The 24,593-nt window shown below is 37.6% G+C and overlaps 1 protein-coding gene across 1 annotated transcript in view; it reads left to right on the top strand.

Moving 5' to 3' along the window:
- LOC126248877 (venom acid phosphatase Acph-1-like) overlaps positions 1 to 24,593 on the top strand; it is a 258,717-nt gene that overhangs the window by 123,377 nt on the left and 110,747 nt on the right. Inside the window, exon 2 of the mRNA XM_049950325.1 lies at positions 18,221 to 18,319. Within this exon, the coding sequence (XP_049806282.1) occupies positions 18,221 to 18,319 (99 nt within the window). The remainder of the gene's footprint in view (positions 1 to 18,220; positions 18,320 to 24,593) is intronic.

Below are 24,593 nucleotides of genomic sequence, written 5' to 3'. Positions count from 1 at the left end.
TAACGCAGAATACTGAAGCTTCCCTTTTTTTTCGAAATGTTACTTCCACTCTGCTGTGCAGTGAGTCGAGTAATGGAAATGCCATGTCCGACTAAAGATGTGTGCGGGACTGACGCTCTGACCCAGACTTTTCTCTATAGCGGTCAACGCTCTACAATGCGAGCAACCCAAAAGCGCCTCACGGCCCCTGTCAAAGCTTTTATCTGCCAGTTCCCGCTCCAGCATGTTAATGTACCCATGTACACAATGAGGCGTAAGCCGAAACAATTTCGTAATCAGGGACGACCCTGATTTTTTACCTGGGCCTTGTCAGTCCGAGTTGTTAAGTCTGTAATGATCTCGATATCGACAGGACGTTAACCTTTAAGCTTCTTTTATTTATTTTATTCTTTCCTTCTAAACTCCACATAGGTTCTTTGCACACCAGGACAAAGGTGTGGGGCGGAGGGGGGGGGAGGGGGAGGGGGGGATGACGAGTGTAGCCTAGATTGGTGTTTCCAAGGAAGAAACTTCCACTTTATTGCTAGAAAGTAAGAATCCAATGAAGTTCTTGTACTAGTTTCATAAACACTGATGCCATCTCCAGACTTCTCCGTGCATTACAGTATTCAGCTATACGTATAGATGATGCTCCAGCATATCTTCTAAAATCTAATGTCATCCAGTGGCGGATACATGTATGGGGTGCTCGGGTCGCCCTCCTCCCCCTCCCCTCCTCCTCCCCCATTGCGGGGCCGCTCGGAATGCCACCCGCGCCGCCCTCGCGTCAGCCCGCACGCTATTCGTTCGTTTCTTTTGTCAGTCGGCTCGATTGAATCGAGTTATTGAGTAGTTGTACTTTCCTATGTAGCACGCGCGTCCGCGTCATCGTATTTTATACGTTTCTGTCTGGCACATACATACCTAACACATACCTACGAAAAAAGTTGCGGCCAGTTTAGTGATCTCGATAAGTTATTGTCTGGCATTTGTTCTACAAAAGTCGCGAATATTCTACTGTTTTCTTGTACAGAGAACCTTCGATACGTAGCGTTCTTAATACGGACTATTCGCCGAATAGGAAGCTAGTTTACATTCATAAGCATAAATATTAAGACTGAAGAAATAATAAGTAAATAGTCCTAGTTGTAGCAAGCGCAAGTGTGAAGATTAGTCAAGCAGGAGAGTGATGAGTTGATTGTTAAGTATTAGTAATAGCAATTCATAGTTATTTCTCAGTACAAATTTTTACTAGACTTGTAACAATATTTTTACTAAAATCCTATTGACGATGTAATTAACCAATTTGTCAGGAAGAATATGCGCATTGAATTCATCATTTAAGGAAGAGAACCACCGCTGTTCCTTTTTTATATCATAAGGTGGCATTGTCTTGTATATATGTATAATCAGTTTAAATAAAACTTTCTTAAGCTTTGCATGTGACTTGATTATTTTTTATTATGGTAAAAGTACCTCAAGATGTCTTTAGCGCCCCCTACTTGAGGTTTTTCTGTATCCGCCTCTGATGTCATCTGCCTACGTTCCATTATGTCCTCTTCTCGTTATTTTCTTATCTCCTACAGGCCAAGAGAGTACTTCATTTGGTACATTGATTAGGGTCTTAACTAGTCGATACAGCCCATAAACAAGTGTATCAGAGATGCTCAGAGAACCTGACTGGGAACCCTTGAAAGAAAGATGACGTTTCCTCAGGAAGCCCTGTTGGGCAATCTTAGAGAACCAATATTCGAAGAATACTGTGCAACAATTTTGCTGCTACTAACGTATACCTCGCATAGGGAGTATCGGAATAAGATAAGAGAGATTGGTTCACAGACAGGGGCATATAGACTGTCATATTACCATCGCTCAATACGCAGATTTTGAAGGAACAGAACATTGTTGACGTGACTTAGAAGTACCGTTTGCCATACACTTTCAGTTAAATTAAATTCAATTTATTGCCAGGAATTTTAAACCTGTTATTTGGAAACTCTAAACAGGTTCGTACATATTGAGTAATCATGGTGACATACAATGTTTTATTATGTGTATAGCAATACGTAATGTTAACAGCAGCCATTGGTAATTATTAATGTAGAAGCAAAACAGAATACTGGAAATAAGAATCAATTAAAAACTAACATAAAAGAAAAGGAATTAATTCCAAATGAATAACAGCCAGCTTATACAAGGGTTGGAACTTTAATAGTGGAAACAGTTGGTGGTATAGCACTTAGCAGCCACATCAGTCAAACAAACCAGTAACAGCTTGCACTGTACGTGCTTGAGCATTGTCCTGCAAAATGATGGCCAGGTCATACAGAAAGTATCATCTCTCCTGTCTCTATGCTGTTCATTTTTGGAACACAACCTACGACCAGCTTAGAGACAGAAGTGATGACACTTTCTGCAGGACCTGACCATCATTTTTCACGACAATGCTCAAGCAGGTACAGTGTAAGCTGTTACTATTTGTTTGACTGATGGGGCTGCTAAGTGCTATACTAGCTACTGCACTCCCCTGACTTAAGCCCTCGTGAGTTCAACTCGATTTCTAAACTGAAGGAAACACTTCACGGCGTCCGCTTCAGAACTGCTACAAATTCGTCGGGCAATAGGCCGCGCCGCTCGAACTGTCACCACAACTTGCACTGCTAAGAGTATCCTACGACTTCCACATCGCTGGCAACGGGTTATACACAATGCTGGTGACTACTCTGAAGGTCAGTAAAACTTTGAAACACGCATCTATTTCGTACGAGCTGTAGATAAATAGTTGCCACTATTAAAGTTCCAACCCTCGTATTACTAGATATGTTACTGGCAGCCTCGGAATAGCTCGAGGTTTGACGACTAACTAAAACTATACCTACTTCTAAACCTATTGTTGCTACACTAGTCTATATCGCCCACACTGGTACGTGCGAGTCTCTGCAAACCGCGAGCATACGCATATTAGTGTGGGTGGCGATAGCATTCTTTCTTTCCTTCTCTCTTTTTTTTAATGGTTCTTATTTATGTATATGTATTTTAAAGTTCTTGTTAATTAAATTTATATGGAGGAAACGCTTCTTCTGGTCTGTTGACGTGATTATAATATTCAGAGTGTGCACGTAGTCGTACAAACTGGAAGTTAAGCACTTGCCGTTTAGATATTCTACGTTCAATCATGTTAACTGTAGTCCACAAGTTTTGGTCACTAACAATTGTTTGCAGATTCCAGGCTCATTCTCTACAGTCTCTACTTGAAAAATGGGGCAACTGAAAACGACATGGTCATCGGAATCTTCCTTTATACATTCACAGGTTGGTGTGTTACTACATCCCACTCGTTGTAAATGTTTGGTATGTGAACAATGACCTGTTAATAGGTGCACCATACCTCGAGTAGGGGCACGTCGCGCAGTTTGAGGCTGATCGTTATGCTTGTGAATACGCTGTAAACCCGCCTTGCAGTGCTTCTAGTGTCCCAGTCAAACTGCCATTCATCTAACTTCCAGGCTTGCAATTGTCTATTATTAGTAATATGAGTTCCTGTAATCTCATACACACAATCACGTTGTTCACACCCGAACCAATACAGTGCTCCATTGTAATGTACCACGATATCCATCGCACATATTCCGAGAAACACCTGTAAACCCTCGACAGGTGTAGTGCGAAAGGCACCGGCGAGCCTCAGAAGTACGCTCCGCTGAATTCGCCGCATTATTGTGACGTATCTACCTATCGATGCGTTCAGACGCTGGCAGCGAAGCCCACAATGGTGTTGAAGATAGCTTAGTGATGTAACAGCACCACATACCACGGTAATTTATAGTCAGCAGGGCCAGCACGGGCAATCTTATACATAATTTTAGCCGCTTTCTGGGTTACAGGTTTTACATGTTCTAGAAATTATTTCTTGTCTAGAAAGATACCAAAATATCTAAAAACACTGCTGCGTTTTACAGGCATTCTGTCAAGCCGTAGGGAAGGATTTCTGGCAAGAGAAAGTCTTCCCTTCAAAAGTATGTACGTAGTTTTATGAACAGCTACAGTCAGTTTGTTGCCCTTGCACCAACGCTACATCTGAGCAAGCACATCATTTGTTTTTTGCTCAAGTCTCGACCTGGAGTCTGTAGACACAATTAATAGGATGTCATGTGCATCTGCGACAACATCTAAGCAGCATCTGCCCCGTCTAACAGATGTAATAGGAGTTCAGTACTAAGAACCCTGAATAATGGACCACTTATGAAACCTTGAGGACAGCCCTTGGTAATCTTTTTGATTACCTTGTTCTGCCCCGCAACCCACTGGACACTGCGTCCACTACAATGAGATACAAAGCTCTTATACAGACATTTGGGGACCCTGAGATCTCGGAGGCGAGCGAACATCGTAGGCTACCGAAGATTATCGAATGCACCTGCAATGTCAGTCTAAAGTGCTATTGCACACTTCGTTGTCGAATTTTCTACAATCTGGAGAGCTCTATTAACCGTATCGTCTACAGACTTTCCTTTTCTGAATCCATATTGACATTTGTTTCGACCCAAGAGCTCCCTGTGCGCCTGCAACCGGCCACAGAGCAGACGCTCCTGAACTCTGGCCGAGGCGTTTAATAATCAAATAGGTCTGTAGCTTTTCAGCGATGCCGCCTCTTTATCCCTCCCTTTTTAATCACTGCTCCTCTAGCTGTTCTCCATATCGCCGGGATCCCATCTGCTCACAACGCCTTGTTTAGTAATGCTGTCAAATATTACACTATCAGTGGACCTACCATCCACACCACCTCACGGTAGACAACATCGGTATCAGGCACCTTTCCGATTTTGAGATTGGAAATTCCGATAGCAACTCCTTCTCAAGCGAAAGGTATCATCAAAATCTAATTGTCGTATTCGTTATGTAGTTCACTTCTAAGTTGCGCGTGTACTTCGGTATCTATGTTTCTATTATCGTCAGAAAGTAGGGCGGTTAACAGATATTCTGTTGACTCCCTCCACCCATCCGTCATTGAGCCATCACTTTACGAGCGGTGGTCATGACAGTAGGTGCCTTAACCTTTTCAGTAAATAATTTATACGGTCTTCCCTATATGTCAAATTGCCGTTGTCTTCGTAGAAGTTTCTCCCTGTGTATTCTTTTAGTTTCATGAAGCAATGTTTTGTAGGGTATCTTAATGGCCTTGTATTCATGGAGCCTCACAGTGCGCTCTGATTGCCCTAAAGCACGTTGAGAAGCTCTTGTTCTTGATTTTACCTTTCGCCTCAGCGTGGAACGTTCTTGGCCCAAAGGGGCTGTAGCCTGACTATTTACCTTTTTCTTAGGGATACAAATGTCCTGTGCTTTTTGCAAGAGTTCAGTTAGTAGCTGTGCACTGAAGTCTACATGTACCTGAAGCGATTTCATTGGATGTGCCATAGTGTAGGCAACTAAGCCATCCCAATCCGTTTTCCTGATATATTAGCCAATCACACTTTCCTCTGCCTATCTCCCGCTATTGTTACCACCTACCCCTCCGATGACAATTGCATTATGGTCACTGGATGTTGGGTACTGGAGCACTTGCCAACATCTTAGCTGTTGCCATGCGATTTGCTAAAGTGATATGTATGTTGGTTGCTACACCTGCTCTTCCCTCGAATGTACTCGTATGGGCTTGTATGTTTAAAACAATGAGGTCCAGTTCCTGTATTATTCTTATAGTATCTCACCTCATTCGTCAGTTTGCCCACTGCGCCACAGAGAGGATTATGCATTCGCATCTGGTACCACATGGAGACACGCTCCTCGTCCATATAGACATACCGCCCTGAAGGTACGACAGGCTGGAATACTGCATGTATATTCCTTTAATTCTACTGTGACAATGTGCTTGTTACATAGCTGCACAGCTTAGTTCCAGTGAATTTCCTACTTGTAATGACAATGCCAGACATAGCCTCCTTGTGCCAGTAACTGTTAATACATCCACAAGAAAATGTGGGAGCTTGTTGTTTCGACAGTCTGGCTCTTGCAAACAGACTATATCAACACTCAGCTCGTCAATTAGTTTTCGTATTTCAGTCATAGCCGGTTTATTTAGCGCAGCATTTATCTGTTGTATCTTAACCATTTTATGTGTTTCGAGTGTGAACAAAGCACCGCGGAGAGGGGAAGGCTGAATTAAAGAATACGTGTCCATATGCTTTTGCAAAATCCACGTAGAAATGCCCACTGTCAAATGGTTGATTTCTTCTCGTGAACGTCTCCCGAAGGAGGTTACATAGCGGTTTATACTTTGTTGGCAGATTATTTACTCTCAAATGAATCCCGGCTAATGCCCTGGATGTAGGTTGCGCAATAGCTGTCCCTTTAGGATGCCAGCTCTGATAATACGTCTAAGAGCAACCTGTAGTGCACTGGGATCTGCCAAGCAACTTAACTGAACATTAGTTTCTGAGATATAAATTTTTACTGTGTGTAACTGAATATCATTTTTAGCAGTGCTTTAAATGCTAGAATTTTTTTCGTGTTTGATAGAAAAACCTGATTTTCGCTGCAATTCACTGTCTTTCAACTCTTATACTCTTCGGTATTCTCACAGTCACCACACTCCATTTCTTGTGGAAAAAGCGGAGGATCTGCAGATAACGCCGAAGCTGCGTGGGTGTCTGCTACTACTGCAGGTGTGGTTTCGATGTCATCACAATCATCACCTACGTTATCGTACCCTTTGGCAGGAGCTTCATGCAGATATATCATCAGCTAGGACGGCTGGTAAGTCGGGAAGCCTCCCGTTGCAGGCATTGTTGCACCAGGAACCCCCACAACTTGGGTTGATTCAAGTTTTCCCTACATGATCTCTTTGTGGGGAAGAAAGCCAGATCTAGTAATGCGAGTTAAGTATTGATTTTTTCCCAAGTTTCTCAGCCAAGGTCAGTCCAACAGAGAACCTGACATGAGCATGAGCTGCTAACAAAGAGATTGTACCATATACTTATATAAAATTAAATGTTTAAATATTGTTTCGAAACTGGGTCAGTTTATGTAAGGCTGTGGAAAGGTTAAATATTTTGAATTTTTTGTAAAATTCTAAGAGGCACATAATATTAAAGCTAGAAAATTACTGTTTTGGAATTATATGAAATTTATCATAAAAACACGCGGCAAAAGTTTTCAGGGAGCTTTTTGAATTATTCCATTATTTTCGAAATATTAGAAGCACGTAATATTAAGTTACAGAGTTCTGGTTCTGGAATTGGTTTCAGTTTATCATAAAAACATATGGTAGAAGCTTCCATGAAGATACCTAATCTACTTTTTGAATTATTAAGAAAAAACCAAGTTTCTTAACAAAATTTTTTACAACGAGTTAGATTAAGTAACTTTTGTTGTTAAGCTACAAAGCCAATATGACAGTAGTATATTTATTATATGTAATAATGAATGTGTACCAAGTTTCAAGATAATGTAAGTTTCGAAAAGTACCGAATTAAAACAGAGAGAGTTCAGAGGCCGCTATCTACAGTTCGTTCCGTTTGGAAAATTCTAGAGTTCAAATTTTAGACTGGCGGGCTAAAGATGTTATAGAACTAAAATAAAGTGCAGAGATGCTTACAGAAAAATTAGGATCGTTGTTAGTATTCAACTACCAACGATATAAATAATTTTGTTCCTAACTGGTTCAAATGGCTCTAAGCACTATGGGACTTAACATCTACGGTCATCAGTCCCCTAGACGTAGAACTGCTTGTACTTAACTAACCTGAGGACATCACACACATCCATGCCCGAGGCAGGATTCGAACCTGCGACCGTAGGAGCAGTGCGGCTCCGGACTGAAGCGCCTAAAGCCGCTCGGCCACAGCGGTCGGCAATAATTTTGTTGTCATAAAGGGAGCTGGCTGGGCGCTGTTGCCTGAGCTGGAAGCAATTTTGGAGCAAGTGCTCCATTCGCCGTCCGAGCATGTATAAATGACGAAAGAGTTAGTCGATCGTTGTCAGTTATAAGGGAATGTGCTAAGCTCTGCTGTGGATCTGTTTCGCGTTCGCGTGAGTCTCGCATGGCGTTAATAATGGCTGACATATCGCGTATAACTTGTGAAACTGCGTAAAAGTGAACTTACTTGGATTATGAATGTATCTGCACAACCCGTGTTTAGTTCCCGTGTTCCGTTGTGTGTGCCGCCCGCTTATTGCAAGTGTCCGTAAGTAGTCTCCACTTTTAAGATGAGCAATTAACTTTTCGTAAATGGAAACAAAGAATACAAGTCGTCTCTGAACTGTTTCGAGTGCTGAGTACGATGGCAAACATTAATTATTTGAAGAACTGATTTCTTGTGGAACTGAACATTCAGGTGGAGGAGGAAATTATGGTTTAACGTCCCGTCGACAACGAGGTCATTAGAGACGGAGCACAAGCTAGGATGAGGGAAGGATGGTGAAGGAAAGCGACCGTGCCCTTTCGAAGGAACCATCCCGGCACCTGCAGTAAGCGAATTAGGGAAATCACGGAAAACCTAAATCAGGACCGCTGGATGCGGTTTTGAACCGTCGTCCTCTCGAATGCAAGTCCAGTGTGCTAACCACTTCGCTAACCCGCTCGGAGTGAACATTGATCATAATGTACTATTTTGTTAAACGACAATAGGCTTTTGTTTATCGTCGTGTAAGGGCAGTTGTAAACAAAACACCAGAGTCGACACAGTGAAAAGGATTTTGGGGACAGGTTGGAAAAGAGACAGGACGAACTTGGCGGCGAAGTGAAAATTTGAAACATGGAAGTGAGTTGATGCGAGATTTTGTGAGCGTGACCTGTCCATGTTGCCGCATATAAATCGTCCGCTGGGAGTGTTGTCGGAGATAACGACGCTCAAGAGACACTTACCGGAATTTTTACAATGTGATCTTCTAGACACCCAGACAAATTCCATTGACGAGTTTTTAGATTTTATTGAGAAACTTGAACAGACGTTGAAATTCAATCAGCTAACAGGAGTACCAGAATGGGCATTATAATAATCACCAAAATAGTTATCACCATAATAATAATTTTCACAGGGGAAATGGAAACGGGAACTTTCATAACGAAAGCCAAAATAGGGAACGAAGATCTGAAGTGCAGGATCCTAGGTGCAGGATCCTCACGAAATGCAACTCAAATTACGAGGTCGGGAAATTAGAGATAACCACATCTCAGGTCCGAAGATGGCGAAATAAACCGGCGTTGAAAAGGACATGTTATTTTAAAAGTTCTGTCGGTGTCGAAAATTTGGCAAAGAAGCTGCAAATTTCGGAGATTATAATAAGAAAGAATAAAATGGGAAATAATTTTGAGCAGCGCAACCGTAAAGAGGGCCCAAGAAAGGTAGTAAAATGTGTAGATAAATTTGTGACGCGTATATGAAGCTGAAAAATTTATTTAGCGAAAGGGAAGTGAATGATGGAATGCATGTTTGTTGAAAGAGTCTGTGGTCAAGAGAGAGGTGGAGTCGGAATATATGACGAATGCTAATGAGGCACTAGTCAGTAGTAATTATTATAATAATGTAGGTGAAAGTAATGGAGATGATTTTGCATCAGAGAAATTGGGTGAAGCTATCTGTGAAGGGGGCGAAGCAGTAGTCTCGAAAGCTGGAGATGAATTTTGTGGTATTTTGACGGAAGAATGAAAAGATATTTGTGAAGGTGGCATAGCAGTAGTCTCGTCAGTTGGTGATGAATTTTGTTATGTATCGGCGGAAGTGGGTGATTTACTGTTACAGGAGTGCAAAGGTGATGTTTTAGAGGCTGAAGTTGCGAAAGTTAAGGCTACTGATTTAGATATCTCGAATAAAGGAGTTCGTACATTTATTTCTGTTGATGGAAGTGAACCAATGGTTCTTGATGAAAGCATGAATTATGAGTAGATGCGAAAGGATCAATATGAAAGTAATTTGTTAGGTGGCATATCAAAATGTAAAGAGTTGGAGAGATCTGAGACGAGAGAAAATGTTGCGGAGACAGAGGTAGTTCCAGATATGGCGGACTTAAAAGGTACTGTGAATTCTGATGTGGTACGATGCAGTAATGGCAATTTGAGTGGTGTATCCGAGGAGGTTGATGGCGTTATTGGTGGTGGCTTCTATAATGTATTGATGGACGTAATGGATGTTTTAAGTTACTAATCGTACGAGTTACTGGCGGATGTTAATGGAGTTAACAGTGATAACGTCTGTAGTGATTCGGTGGAAACAAGTGACGGTTTGTGTACAGGAGACAAAGTTTTAAGTTGTTTGGTTAAGCGCGAGAATTTTGCAGCTATTGATATGATAACTTAAGAGGGAGGGAAGAGTGTATTTGAGGCTTACAAGGATGACGAAGTGATGGATTCTGAGGGTGATTTAAAGACTAGAGATGATTCAGAGGGTGATTCTGAGAATATAGAAGTGGATAAGGGGGAAAGTATTTGCTTAGGAGATGACGTTAGTACTGAATGGTATGGCAAGGAAGAAAGTGACTACTCTATAAATGATTGTAAATGGTACAGGAAAATTTTGAAGTCGTTACTATCTGTCTGGTGAGCGCAGGAGAAATATAAACCAGCAAGAGATCTTGAAGGCAAAGGAAGTGTTTGATGAATTGTTTGATCGTGGTAATGCAATTCAAGGTTTGTCTGATGTTGTAATGTATACAGTACATAAGGAGGAGAGTGGAAGGGATATTGAAAATATGCTTTTGAGGGCGCAGTGTTTAGAGAAGGAAGAAATATATTAAAAATTGAGGTGGGTAATGAAAAAATAAGAGCACTTTTAGATTCTGGCAGTAATGTATCGGCAGTATGAGAGCAATTTGTAAATACAAACAAGAATGAGAACTTTGTAATTTTTCTAGTCAACAGCGGTAAGATAAAGGCAGCAGTTGGTGGGCTAAGTAAACCCATAAAACATGAAATGCATTTGCAGTTTAAGTGTAGTGATTACTATTTTAGTATGAGATATATTGTAGAAAATGGTTTAGTTACAGATTCTCTACTGTGTACAAATTACCTGGGTAAATATAAAACTTCTTTGAACTGTGTTGAGAAATAACTTGAATTCGAACTAAAGTGCAATATAAGGAAAGTAAAACCCAAAAATCTGTTAACTGGAGACCAATGACTTGCTCATACAGTAATTACTGAAGGTTGGGACAATTTTAATTCTATGTATGACCAAATAAAAGAAACTACTGAAACAGTTGAAGATATTTCGAACACAGAAAGGGAGGAATTGTGTAATTTATTGAGTCAGTACGATGATATTTTCTTACACATGCATGGTAGGGCGATGGATTTGAGCATTCAATTAGGTTGAGGCCACATGATCCTATCAGAATAAAACCATATGCGATTACTATTGCTGATCGGGAGGCAGTGCAGGCTATGTTAAAACAGATCGTAGAATAAATATTGTGGAACAAAGTAGAAGTGATTACTGTAATCTGATTGCAATTGTTAAAAAGAAGGATGACTAAGATAGAATTGTTTTAGACACTCGAAAATTGAATAAGCTTATAGTGAGAGAACAAGATCAGCCAGACAACATGGAAGACCTCTTACAGAATTTTCACATTCTAAAACTAATGTCGAGAGTCAATTTGACCTGTGGCTTTTGACAGTTTTCGCTGGCTGAAGGGAGTAGGCAATACTGCTTTCCCATTTAAAGGATGAAGTTATCAATTCAGAGTGGTACCATTCAGATTAACAATATCTGTTGTGATTTTCGGGAGAGTGTTCTGTCACCTGCTAGGAGATCGATTAATGAGCAAACTTGTTGACTTTGTGGACGATATTTTGACTGCCACGGAATCTTGGCAGGAACATTGCGTGTTTTTGGGGGAAAGTACTCTTGGTCTGGACCAGAAAAAAAACTAAAATCATACCGAGGGTTATGCGGTTTTTAACGAAAATTTCTGGGTGATAGGGTGATGAATACTCCAAACCTATAGGAACTATTAAAGAACAACTCGACAAGGATATACAGCGATGTGAGAGGGATTTCTTACCCATAAAGAACAAATTGTGCAGTAGTAAAACGTTATACTACTCTGACATGTCACTGCCGTTCTGTCTAGCTACAGACAGTTTCGATTATGGCATCACATGTGAGGTGTTCCAGGAAAAGTTGGTAGGAGAAGAGATAGAACACAGAAGTGTAGCTCTTGCGAGCTGTATGTAAAATAAACAAAAGAAGGGCTATAGCACTTCTGATAAAGAATTATTCGCATTTTTGTATGGGTTCAAAAAGTTATGGTTGTGTCTGGAGGATAAGGAGGTAACCGTGCTATCCGATCATAAAGCTCTTAGTTTACTGCGGGAAAGTAGGTTGCTAAATGATCGTCTTATGAACTGGGAAATGTTTTTGCAGCAATTGAACTATATCATAAGATATATAAAAGGAACTAAAAGTTACATAGCTGACACACTGTCATGGCTACCTGTTGGGGAAAGAGGGCAATGATGAGGAAGAAGTAAATGAAGAGTTCAGATACTTATGCATGGAAGGAGTAGAAGGAGAAAGAGAGATTCATACTGTCTACAAGACCAGGCGATAAGCACAAAATGATGACCCTGAAATGAAAAATTTTGGCAGCAAGTGTTATGAAAGGACACTCCACTACTATAAAATTCATAAGTGTATTTTATTTCGTAGGGACGACCAGAAAACAAAGCTATGGAGACTGTGATTTCCAGAAAAGAATGTTGAGTACCTGATAGACTATCTCCATTTAAGTTTGGTGCATTACAGGTCACAAAAAGTGTGTAGAAATCATGGAGGAATATGTGCACATAAACAACCCAGCCGGATGTGTGCGCACTCAGTTGGTCACTTGCGACAAATGTGAGTGGGTGAAACATTGCACTAACTCGCATCAGGGGAAAATGCAAAATATCATCCCTAGCAAAGTTAGCGAGTTGCTGGCAGCAGACTCGTTGATGTGCTTCATAAGCAAAGAAAAATCCATCTTTAAGCTGAATAGTGCATATCACAGTCACAATACTAGAAGGAAACATGATATCCACTATGAACAGCCAAATCTAAGTATGGTGCAGAAAGGAGTCCATTTCAGTGGCTGTAAGATTTTTAGTGCCCTCCCTTCAAGAATTAAGTGTTTGGTAGATGATGATCTCTTGTTTAAAAAAAACTTAAGGCAGTTCCTATTGCAAGGATCACTTTATACAATAGAAGAGTTCCTGAACTACAGTTTTTAACATTTCTTGTATTGTAAATTGCAAATGTATGCCCAAATTTGTATTTGTAATACCGAATATTTTTATTGTAAACATATAGTTTGCAATATTTATTTCTCTGTAACACTTATTATTTTGTAATCTTTATCTGTCTCTAAAATGTCTTTTTTGTAGTGGGACCTAAGTTACTGTTGTTTGTTTTGTAATCTCTATCTATCTCTAAAATGTATTTTTTGTAGTGGGACCGAAGTAACTGTTTACTGTTTTTGTTTTGTTTTATGTATTACCATAAATTCTGGCCAAAAGCTTGTATAATTGACACGTTCCATATCCTGTGATAGTGTCACAACGTGGATCACCAGAACAAGAGATAAATAAATAAATAAATAAAATAAAAAAGACAGTTTTGAGCCACTCCCATCTTGATGTACTTTTAAAGTTAATCAAACTGTATCCGATACGAAAAGCAAATAGCAGAACTCTGATTGCTAAACTCTAAAAGCATTTCCAGAATGAGATTTTCACTCTGCAGCCAGGAAGTCTAAAAGCATTTCTTTACTAACAGCTAGAGAGGCTGTTGTCTGACAGCAGTAGAAATAAAATGGGGCTGCAAGCACTTGCTCGAGTGGTGCCCCCATTTTATTTCTACAGCCAATGGAAATCCAAATCAGTTTCAGGCACACCACTTTTATTTCGCCAAAAATAAAAAATAACTGAATTTCATGAACAAAACCAAATAAAAAATAAATTTTACAATATCACAATAAATAAAAAATCAGAAACTCAAAACTCATAACAGAATGTGAAAATGATTGTAACTCAGTTATTCATAAATTTATAACTGAGAAAAACCTACAAATGAAAAACAAATTAAGTTTTTTGAGATTAAATTTTAAAAATATAAACACGTTTTTCATTTTTGTTCCATCCAATCATTTTTTATAGATGGAGAGTTTAAAAACCTAAAAATAAAAGAATTAAAACCCAGAACAAAAGAATTAAAAACTAAAGAATATTCTAAACGTAATAAATCTAACCTTATTGAAAAAAATGTCAGTTACAATAATAATATTTTGATAATTTTTAATAATCGTCTTATATATGAAAATATATATCAAAATTTAAAATTAAAAAAAACTATATGATTCATATCAAACAAATGAAATATAGAATTTCTGTTGTTTATTGTATTAAAGAAATAAACATTTGAAGATGAAGGTGAATGGAGTGTTACTTGCTTTTCCTGAAAATGTTCTAAGAGCATTTAAAGACAAAGTAAACTAGATTTATATTTCACAATTTTCAGACATTATCTGAAAATTTTATTACACAATTTAAAGATAACATAGATAGATTCAACATTTTATTATATTAATAATATTATTAGAAAATTTTATTAAAGGGATAAAGGCAAAGAAAACTGGCTTTGTATTTGGAATTATCAAAAATTACCAGAAAATTTTATGAGAGAATTTAAAGATTATATATATATATATATATATATATATATATATATATATATATATATATATATATATATATATATATATATCTCAGGATCACATTTAACAGTAGGTACTCTTTCAGTATTTTCAAAACAATTTTTACTTTCTTTGGTGCTTTATCTGTGTATTCACATTGTTAACAAGTTTTTAAATTCGTTTGCTAAATAATGTTTGGTAACAGCAGCTAATCTTCTATTTTTAAAAGAAATGTAAGTCCTAGTTGTATGAAAAATTTTACCTAATTCCTTCTCAAATTGTTCAATTTACTTTATTCTTTTTGAATCCATTGCATTTAAATTTTTTCTAATCTATGTTTGATAATTTTTTATTAGTTTTTTATTCTTCTTCTAATTCATGGTTGTTAATTTTTGTACTAATTGTTTATTCTATTTCTAATTAATTTGTAAGGATACAACATATTTTTTCCAAATTATATTTGTGAATTTTTGAGTCTAGGTTTTATTCTAATTTTTCATACTTTGTTTTTTTATCCAAAGGTGTCCATTTACGAAATTTAAAATTGCATTAAACTTAGTGACAGCTAAAGCACTGTTATCACTATGTCTATAATTATCTAATAATAATTTTAACAGAACTACCCAAAATAACCACAAATAAAATCATTATAATATAAATCATTTTTCTCAAATAACTAATTAATTGGTTTAGTATATTTCCACAAAATGGATCAATAACAGTTTTCATCTTATTTGGTTTATAATAACAAATACAATAAGTACCACCATTCTCAGTAATATTTAAATTAACTATACTACATTTAAATTGTTTGGATTTATTACGTAAGTCATCAGTCAAAAAACACCTCTATAATGTCTAATTTTTAATTTCTTAGCAAGATTTTCTATGTTACAATTGATTAAGATTTATTATTCCTTTTAATTTTTGAGATTTTGTGTTCATTTTTTAACACAGCACCAACTGAAGCTTTGCTTTTCATTACTAAATTATGCCGTTTTCGTTCTTCAAATTCTTTACTTTTAATTTGTTATCTGTTGTAGTTTTTGCTACTTTACTGGCTATGAACTGACAAAGGCTAAATATGGATTTGTAGCCAATAGTGATAATAAAAATCTACCTTAATACTTTGTTAACCCAGAACCTCTTCTGTTTACAAGATCATCAATAATTTTTTTCCCAATTGGAATACTCAACATTATAAGTAAATATCCACCAATTTTTCTATCTAGTTTTCTCGATTATGTATCAGTTAAAAATTATCAACGCTACATTACTGCACATTATTTAGTTTAATTTCAATTGCTTTAAGTTTTATTTTAACACTAGGCAGCAAATTGTAATCAATTGTAAAATTACTCACTTATTTTGACTAAAGTATAAAATTTATATTTAAAAATTTATAATTACAGTAGCAAAAGATATGCAGCTCTTAGAATGTAGCAATCTCAGACTCATCACAGGTCACTGTATGTGTTGGAGGCAGATACAGACAACTACACATGAAAATGGGGAGGTAGCATTCAAAAATTACTCTCCGATGAAATAGAATTCATGAACAGTCTAACAAAACCAATTGACTAAAGCATTACAATAAGAAAGGAAATAAAATAGAAACAAAACTGAAAGAAGGCCCAAATTAATGAAAACTCAAAGCAAAAGTAGGTTATGCTAATGAGAGTTTTCTGGTAGTTTTCCCCAGTTGTAAGGCAAATATTGGCATAAGAAATCCAACATAAATGGAACAATAATGCATGAGAGAAGAGTTTTAAACGATTCTGGAAAAAAAATATTTCACATCCTATGCAACAAATGTTGCTTTTCACCATTCTCAGATTGTCTGAATTTCTTACTTGACCCATTAATCTTGTGATGTACTTATTGATGTACTCGGTTTCAAGCATCTCAAAGTCTCACGTCTTGATGTCCATTGGTAATTTATCATAAAATGATATTATATCACACAGTAGATGAATTTTAAAAGTGTCTCCTCCCACCTTATTCACACTGTAAAGTTACTGATGACCAGTTCCAGTTCTACAGATCACAGTTTAAACAGATAAAGAGATGTGCATCTCTTCCTTCATCAACATATCCAGAAGGGGACTAATTCAGTCATTAGTCAGAGACACAGTATTGGTTGAACTGCACAGTGGCATAATGTGCAGTGACAGAAATATGGAAGTAAGAATGTCCACAAAATAAACTGCAGTACAATACCCAAGATTAATTAAGTCAGCAAGATTAATTACAGGATTCAATAATTAGTGTTTGTGGAACATTAGCGTCTTAATGTTTCATTTTACTACTGAACACATGATTTTATAATGCCAAAATGTTATAAGATTTCTGACTCTTCACATACTCAGTTGTTACACATATCCGGTAGTACATCTGGGGCTTTCATTTTAACCCACATAGTTACTGCATGTACAAATTCTGGTGACAGACTTCCTTCTACATGGATGTTTCTTGCTCACTTGTCTGACCAAGACTCTTGCATATCGACATATGTAAGTTAAATCATTGCTTGACAATCACAGACTCTCACTTTAACCGGCACAGAGATGTGAGCATCATGCTAGCTGGATGTGGACTGCTGATTTTGGAGGAGGGATGGCTATTTAAAGAGAACAGTCAAATATGATAAAATTTCTGAAACTAAGTGATGTTTTGAAAACCAACCAGGTTAGATTTGGATATTTTGTATGGAATATAAGACTTCATTATTTTCTGATTTATGAAAAATGTTGAAGGTTAGTAAATCACAAAGTGTACAGAACCTTATTATGCTGCTGTTGTCTGAATCCCCTACTTACAAGTATGGCATCCATCTTAAAATTAATCTTTTATAATGATAAATTATTCAAATTCTTAATTAGCGAGACACAAAGGCTGATCGACAAAAGGTAAACTGTTAAAGTTCACAACGAGACAAAACAGGCATCTGAAATTATGAGTGTCTGAAATGTCAGACCCATTTATCTCTGAAATTAATTAGTTCCAAGTTTTTAAAAATGTAATCCAGGAAAGAGATGAAAGACTGTTTCTGTCTGAATGGTATCAGTATTTCCTCTTCTGCCCATTAGCTCAAAATGCTTTCCCCCTTAGAGAACTTCTGTGAAGCCTGGAAGGTAGGAGATGAGTTATTGGCAGAACTAAAGCTGTCATGATGAGTCATGGTTCGCACTTGGGTAGCTCAGTCAGTAGAGCACTTGACTGTGACAAGCAAAGCTCCCAAGTTCAAGTCTCAGTCTGTCACACAGTTTTAATCTGTCAGAAGGTTAATATCAGTGCACACTTTGCTGCAGAGTGAAAAATTCATACTGTGTTAATTAATTCACATCTCCAACATATGCACAGTTTGTCAGATTATAATTTGGATAATGTCTGTTGAGCATAGTTTGTAGAGTGCACTGCTGTGCATGGTCAGTTTATATTCAAACTTAAACTAGTGCTTCTCAAAAAACTTTGCTATTTTGAGGATGGTCAATGCTTTCACCATTTTCCAGTGTAATTTTTGAAGAAAGCATTTTGTTATTGTTTTAATGTTCATATTTGTTTCATGTTTCAGGTATTTCGGCATGGTCCACGTACTCCAGCTGATACATATCCGAATGATCCTTATGTAAACTATGACTTTGCTCCTGCAGGCTGGGGGCAACTAACTAATGTAAGTTCCCTACAGTATAACAACTTTCATTCACAAATTAAACTATTTGTGACTATTTAGTCCTCTGTATGCATAACTTGTTCTGACACTCAGAGAGCAACTACATGCCAAACAGAAAAGCTTACCATTTTTAGTTATGTACCTAGCACAATAATTAAAGACAGTAGCTGCGTCCTTAAGCATAATGTAGCAAAGATCACTTGAGAAAGATAACTGTTTGCTGGGTCACACTTATCTTTAAAAAATGGCAGGGGAACTGACAGAACAATTGTCGTATGTCTTTCAGCTATGCTTGTAGCTGAATTATAGAACATATGGGTTGAAATATAGTGACCTAACTAAAACAAAATGAGCTTATCTGTGGAAATCAGCATTGATTATAAAATCATTGCTCATGTGAAACCCAACTTACAATCTTCACACAAGATATCCCAGGCACCAGGGATAGAGGAAACCAGACTGAGTCAAAAAACTTCTGATTTGGAGTCATACCAGTGCATTCTGAGGAAAATACTTCATAATGTACAGCTAACCAGGTTTGTTATTGCATTGAAAATGTCATGCAAAGATTGAGATAGAAACTTCTAAGAACTAGTTGTAGACCAGAAACTACATTCCATAGCATCTGTAAAGATAACATTAAACTAATAACAGATTACGTGATAGCATATCAGCAATCATTCTTTTTGTACTCCAACAGGAGTGAAAAAGGAAGAAGGTATATGTGCCATGCTGTATCTGTATTCCAACTATGAAGGAGGTTGTATGCACAAATTGGTTCAGATGTTACAATTATTTTTGTTGGTTTCTTGTCTCTGCCATCACTGATTGGGAACCAGCTCATGCAGTTTACTTCAATCATTATCAGTGAATGATGGAGCATCTATGACATATGGTCGATAATGAAAATTAGCCAAAATTTCAGTCCCAAACAAAAGCATTTGTTGAGAGCCATAAGCAGACATAATCATATTCAAAATTATAAACATTTTAATGCATTGATTTATTTAAGGTGGAGAGGTTAAGGACCACCAGGCTCTCTCTTATATCTAACCCGGCATTAACATATTTAACATTACATGTTATACAAATTGAATTAGTATAGATAAAAAATGATTTATGTTCTTTCGTGGTAAGTACAATAATAAACACAAATTATGAGGAGTTAGGTTCCAATTTTGAGTGCTTGCAGCAATGGGATGAGAGAATGGAGTACAAGGGGGCAAGAAAGAGGAATGTTATAACACACTTAATGAAATTAAGGGAAAAGAAACTGGCTTGATTCATAGAGAATGAAAAGGAGAAAGAAGCATAACAGGGAGAAGATAGTATCACTGCTTTCACTATTTGATTGAGGGAAAATTGGTCATATATGTTAATTTTTAGGGAAACATTGTGAGAGTGAAGGAAGGAAGTGCTCCAGATTCTTAAAAGTATCAAGGCAACTGAATGTGTGCAGAGTGGAGGGTAGATTGATACAGAGTCAGACAGCAGCAATAGTAAAGGAGTTTGTGAATGTTTTTGTTTTACAAACTAGCACAGCTAAGATACTAGATAAGTGAGACCCTGTGTTTAGATTATGATGAGATGACAGGTGTTTAAGCTCTAACACAAGGTACTGAGGTGTTTGTGCACTGAGGAACGTATAGTAGTCGCATAACTTGTCTGACTGCAACCATCCTAAATAGACATATGAAGCATTGAGATGGTCATATATACAAATGATGAAGATGTAATGAACACAAACATTGATGCTTAGTTCCAACCATCTAGTGTTTCCCAGTTTTTGTCTCCCAGTTAACAATGAAGACACACCATCATTCATCTGGATGATCATGGTACTGATGTATAACATGTGAACAGTGTATTCATTGTATGTTCTCAGAACTATACTGTTTGTAAAAGAAAATATGGAGCATAGTGTAATCAATAATGAAATCCAAAATTATAATACAAGAAAAGGAGAGGATTACCACATAAAATTTAGTAATAAAAGAGCAACAGATCATAGTCCATTTTCTGCTGGAAGACATTTTTATAACAGATTGCCAAATAATATAAAATTGTTAAAAGGAAATATAGTTAAGACAAAATTAAAGCAATTGTTCATTGATAAATGTTTGTACTCCATCAAGGATTTTTAATGTTATTGTGTATAATTTATCTTTACTTCTAAACTTTTTTAATGTTCTTTTGTTTGTGAACAGACTACGGTATGTCCATGACTGGTAAGTTATTATGGACAAATAAACCACTTATTTATTTTATTTTATTTTATTCCCACAGACAGCGGAGTCCTGTTTGTTTTTCAAGTAGTTTCCAAACTACTTCAGCGCACTATCTAAAACTTTTAACTGTTTCATTTTTCTGAGCAGTATATCAAAGCTGACAACATTAAAACTTTCCTGAAGTCTATAAGGTCAAGAGTTACCTTAATCATGCAGTATTTGAGTTACTGTGTTCATGAAAGCAGGACTGACATTTGTCACATAAACTGAAATTCAATCAGTGTTCAGAAATTTTATCAAGGCTTTGTGTACAGCAGGTAATATGCTGATTGGACAGTAATCACAAGGCGATTGTGGCGTTTGGATCTTAGAAACAGGTTGGGTTATGCTTCTTTCCTGTGCAGTGGAATATGTTCCATTCACAAAAGAAGGATTAAATATGTCTGTTCAGACAGGTATTGGAAACATTTGTGACCAAAATTATGCTTGTATCTTCATTGCTTATCACTTACACAGTAAAAGATAACTTCTGTCACACACTGTTGTGACTCAGGGCATAGAGATGTAGAATGAGTACATTAATTATAACACTGGGAAAGTAAGAGACAAATATCAGTGTTTATGGTATCTTCTGCTTGAGCACCATGTGGTAGCTTGCAGAGTAAAAATGAAAAAAGGGAGTCTTACTAAGTTTCCAGTTCACAGATCTGTCAATAAAATAATTCCATAAATGTTATTACTAAAAACAGGTATCACCGAGCAAACTCTGAGTAGGTACGACTTGTGTGCGACACAGCTTCAAAGAAACTTGTTAAAGGCACCCTATAGTACTGTTCATCTACGAGGGATTATTATTATATTTATTGATAAACTGGCTAACGGCCTTCGCAGTGGTAACCTTGGATGGGTGACTGTCCTGTATGCTGAGTGCTGTTGGCAACTGAGGTGCATTCAGCCCTCGTGAGGCAAACTGAGAAGCTACTTGACTGAGGAATAGCGGTTCTGGTCACGAAAACTGACTACAGCCAGGAGAGCTGTGTGCTGACCACATGCCTCTCCATATCTGCATCCAGTGATGCTCCTGGGCTGAGAAGATGACACGGTGGCTGGTCAGTACCGTTGGATCTTCCAAGGCCTGTTCAGACATATTTTAGTTTTTATTGAAAAACTGGAAGTGTTTAAAGAAGATGTTTGCAACACATGATGGGTATCATTTGGCTAACAATTGAAAGTTACAGAGATGCCTCACAAATTCCACTGTAAGGCACTACAAGAATGTTATTACACACGTGAAGGTTACAGTAAACGTTCATACATGACTGATACAAGATTTCAGCTCAACATATGAAACAAATATGATAGCACCACAGAATAAGAGAACAGCATACAGTAGCAATCTATGGCAATTGTTTCTCCTGCGCAGCATATAAAGATAGAAAGATAGAGAATATACAGGTAGACAAATATCAGTGTTTATGGTATCCTCTGCTTGAGCACCATGTGGTAGCTTGCAGAGTAAAAATGAAAAAAGGGAGTCTTACTAAGTTTCCAGTTCACAGATCTGTCAATAAAATAATTCCATAAATGTTATTACTAAAAACAGGTATCAGATTCTTGATTAAACAATGTAAGATGTAGCATTTAAGTCTGTGCAAACAAAGTGCTGCATCTAAAATTGTAAAAAAAAACTGCCAGTAATAAGTTTAAAAAACAAGCACTAACCTCATGTGCTAACCTAAGTGAACACAAACAAACTGTCCAAGATAACAACAGTGAAATCCATGAAAATGTATGGAAGAAACAGGCCCAAGAGAACAACAAAAGAAGCAACGTGAATCAGAAACACAAGAAGGGATGGATTCTAGTACACGGAGGCAGTCACAGTAGCAGAATAGCACAAAACGTCATGAGTATTCAGGATGACTTTACAGCTGTGTGTCACATTTAACCTGGAGCACCTCTTGTGTGCAAGATAGTGACTCTTTTTCATCAAATGATTGTCTCATAATCATGGGAGGTACAAATGATGTAGCAATGATGTGTGTTCAAGATAGTGACTCTTTTTCATCAAATGATTGTCTCATAATCATGGGAGGTACAAATGATGTAGCAAAGAATCAAGCAAATGACACTATCAGATACATGAAAGCAGCACTCACTAAGTTGATTAACACTAAAGTAATTATCATTAATTTTCCACAGAGACATGATCTAATGGAACAATCTATAGTGAACCTGGAAGCACACAAGACAAATGATAGCCTTAAAACAATATGTAATAAATTTCACAGTGTGTCCCTGGTAAATGTCAGAAATCTAGAAAGAGATCTGCACACAACTCACGGTATGCACATGAATGAAAGAGGCAAAAAGATTGTCAGCAAATTAAAAGTGGTGTAAATAAGTGCATTGCCAGGAATGGTGCAACACATCAAATCAGAATCTGCAGGCAAGCCTGGGAACCTTGCAAAGCCTGCTGGACAGTTTGGGAGGCCTAAATCATCCTGTATAGTTCAGCAGGATAGTATAGTTCACCAGAATTTCTTAAAAACAAGCACAATGATCTGGATATTATTACATGTCTTGATAAACCTGATATTTTAGTAATTACTGAGCATCGGTATACTGAAGACCTAATTAGCATTAGTCGACCACTCTCCATGAAATTTTGTTCTGGTTTTAGTAGGAAAAACAAGAGTGGGGGTAGCATAGCAAACTTCACTGTTAAAGCAAGTAATTTCAGTGTTGTTGACTAAGTGCGTACTGCATAGAAGGAAACCCATAATTTACTGCAATAAATCTAAAATGGGGTAGAGAAAATACAGGAATTATCGGTGTGTATAAGCCACTTGGGGCATGTATGGATACATTTTTCAAAAATCTATCTGACTTGCTGGTATATATAGACAGTACATTTTCTGGTTTAAATGGCCATACAAATACTATAATAAAGGAGATATAAATATAGACTTATTAACCACTTATGCCATCTCCAAAAAGCTACACCTCCTACCCCACTTATCCATGAGCCAAGTAGAGAAATTGGCAACAGCAAAACATAACTGGGTAATATAATAACAAACATGACCCATCTTTCCTACTGTTCATCTGTTCCAAAACTAGCCATCACTAATCACCATGCAGTACAGCTTCAATTGGAGGCAAAAAGAAACTATGCTGATGATGATGTCCCATACTCCTTGATAGAGCGTAGGGGATGATGCGGGAGAGCTGCACTGCTGTACTAGGCAAGGTTCTAGTGGAGGTAGTTTGCCATTGCCTTCCTCCAACCATAATGGGAATGAATGATGATGATGAAGATGACACAACAACACTCAGTCATCTCGAGGCAGGTGAAAATCTCTGACCCCACCGGGAATCAAACCCGGGACTCCGTGCTCGGGAAGCAAGAACGCTACTGCGAGACCACAAGCTGCGGACAAAGAAACTATATGTAAGCAAAAGAATTATGTACGAGGGCCATTTTTTTTTCAACCTCCGATCACTTAGTGTAGAAGCTACGCAAGCGGCAGAAAGTGGACATGCACTATAGGCTACTGCGCAAGTCCACCATTGACAACCTCAAGGCATCAGTCTGTGTAGCACTACAGCCACGCGAACATGGCTGCCATCATTCTTGCTCCTACCAAGTGTGAATTACGAAGTGTAATTCAGTTTCTGCAAAAAAAAGGGAATAGTGCAGCAGAAATTCATCAGGGAAGGAGCCGAGTGTAAGGTGATAACTTCATGACTGATGGTGCTGTGCATGAATGGTGGTGAAAGTTTAAAGATGGCCAAAATGATGTACATGACGAAGGGGGCCAAGGATGCAAGTCTGTTGTTACAGCTGACCTTGTTGAACGAGTCGACAGAATGGTTAGAGAAAATTCTAGTTTCACCATAACTGATTTGTCTATAGAAATTCTCGAAATTTCAAGATCTCCCATACACTCTATCATTACTCAACATTTAGGCTACAAAAACCTTTGTGCTAGTTGGGTTCCAAAAATGTTGACAGACGCTCACAAAAGTCACCGAATGGTGCC

This window comes from Schistocerca nitens, chromosome 3 (genome assembly GCF_023898315.1).
Source record: "Schistocerca nitens isolate TAMUIC-IGC-003100 chromosome 3, iqSchNite1.1, whole genome shotgun sequence".
Classification (NCBI taxonomy): Eukaryota; Metazoa; Arthropoda; class Insecta; order Orthoptera; family Acrididae; genus Schistocerca; species Schistocerca nitens.
Note: the sequence above shows the minus strand (reverse complement) of the source record. Positions and strands in the feature narration are given on the sequence as shown.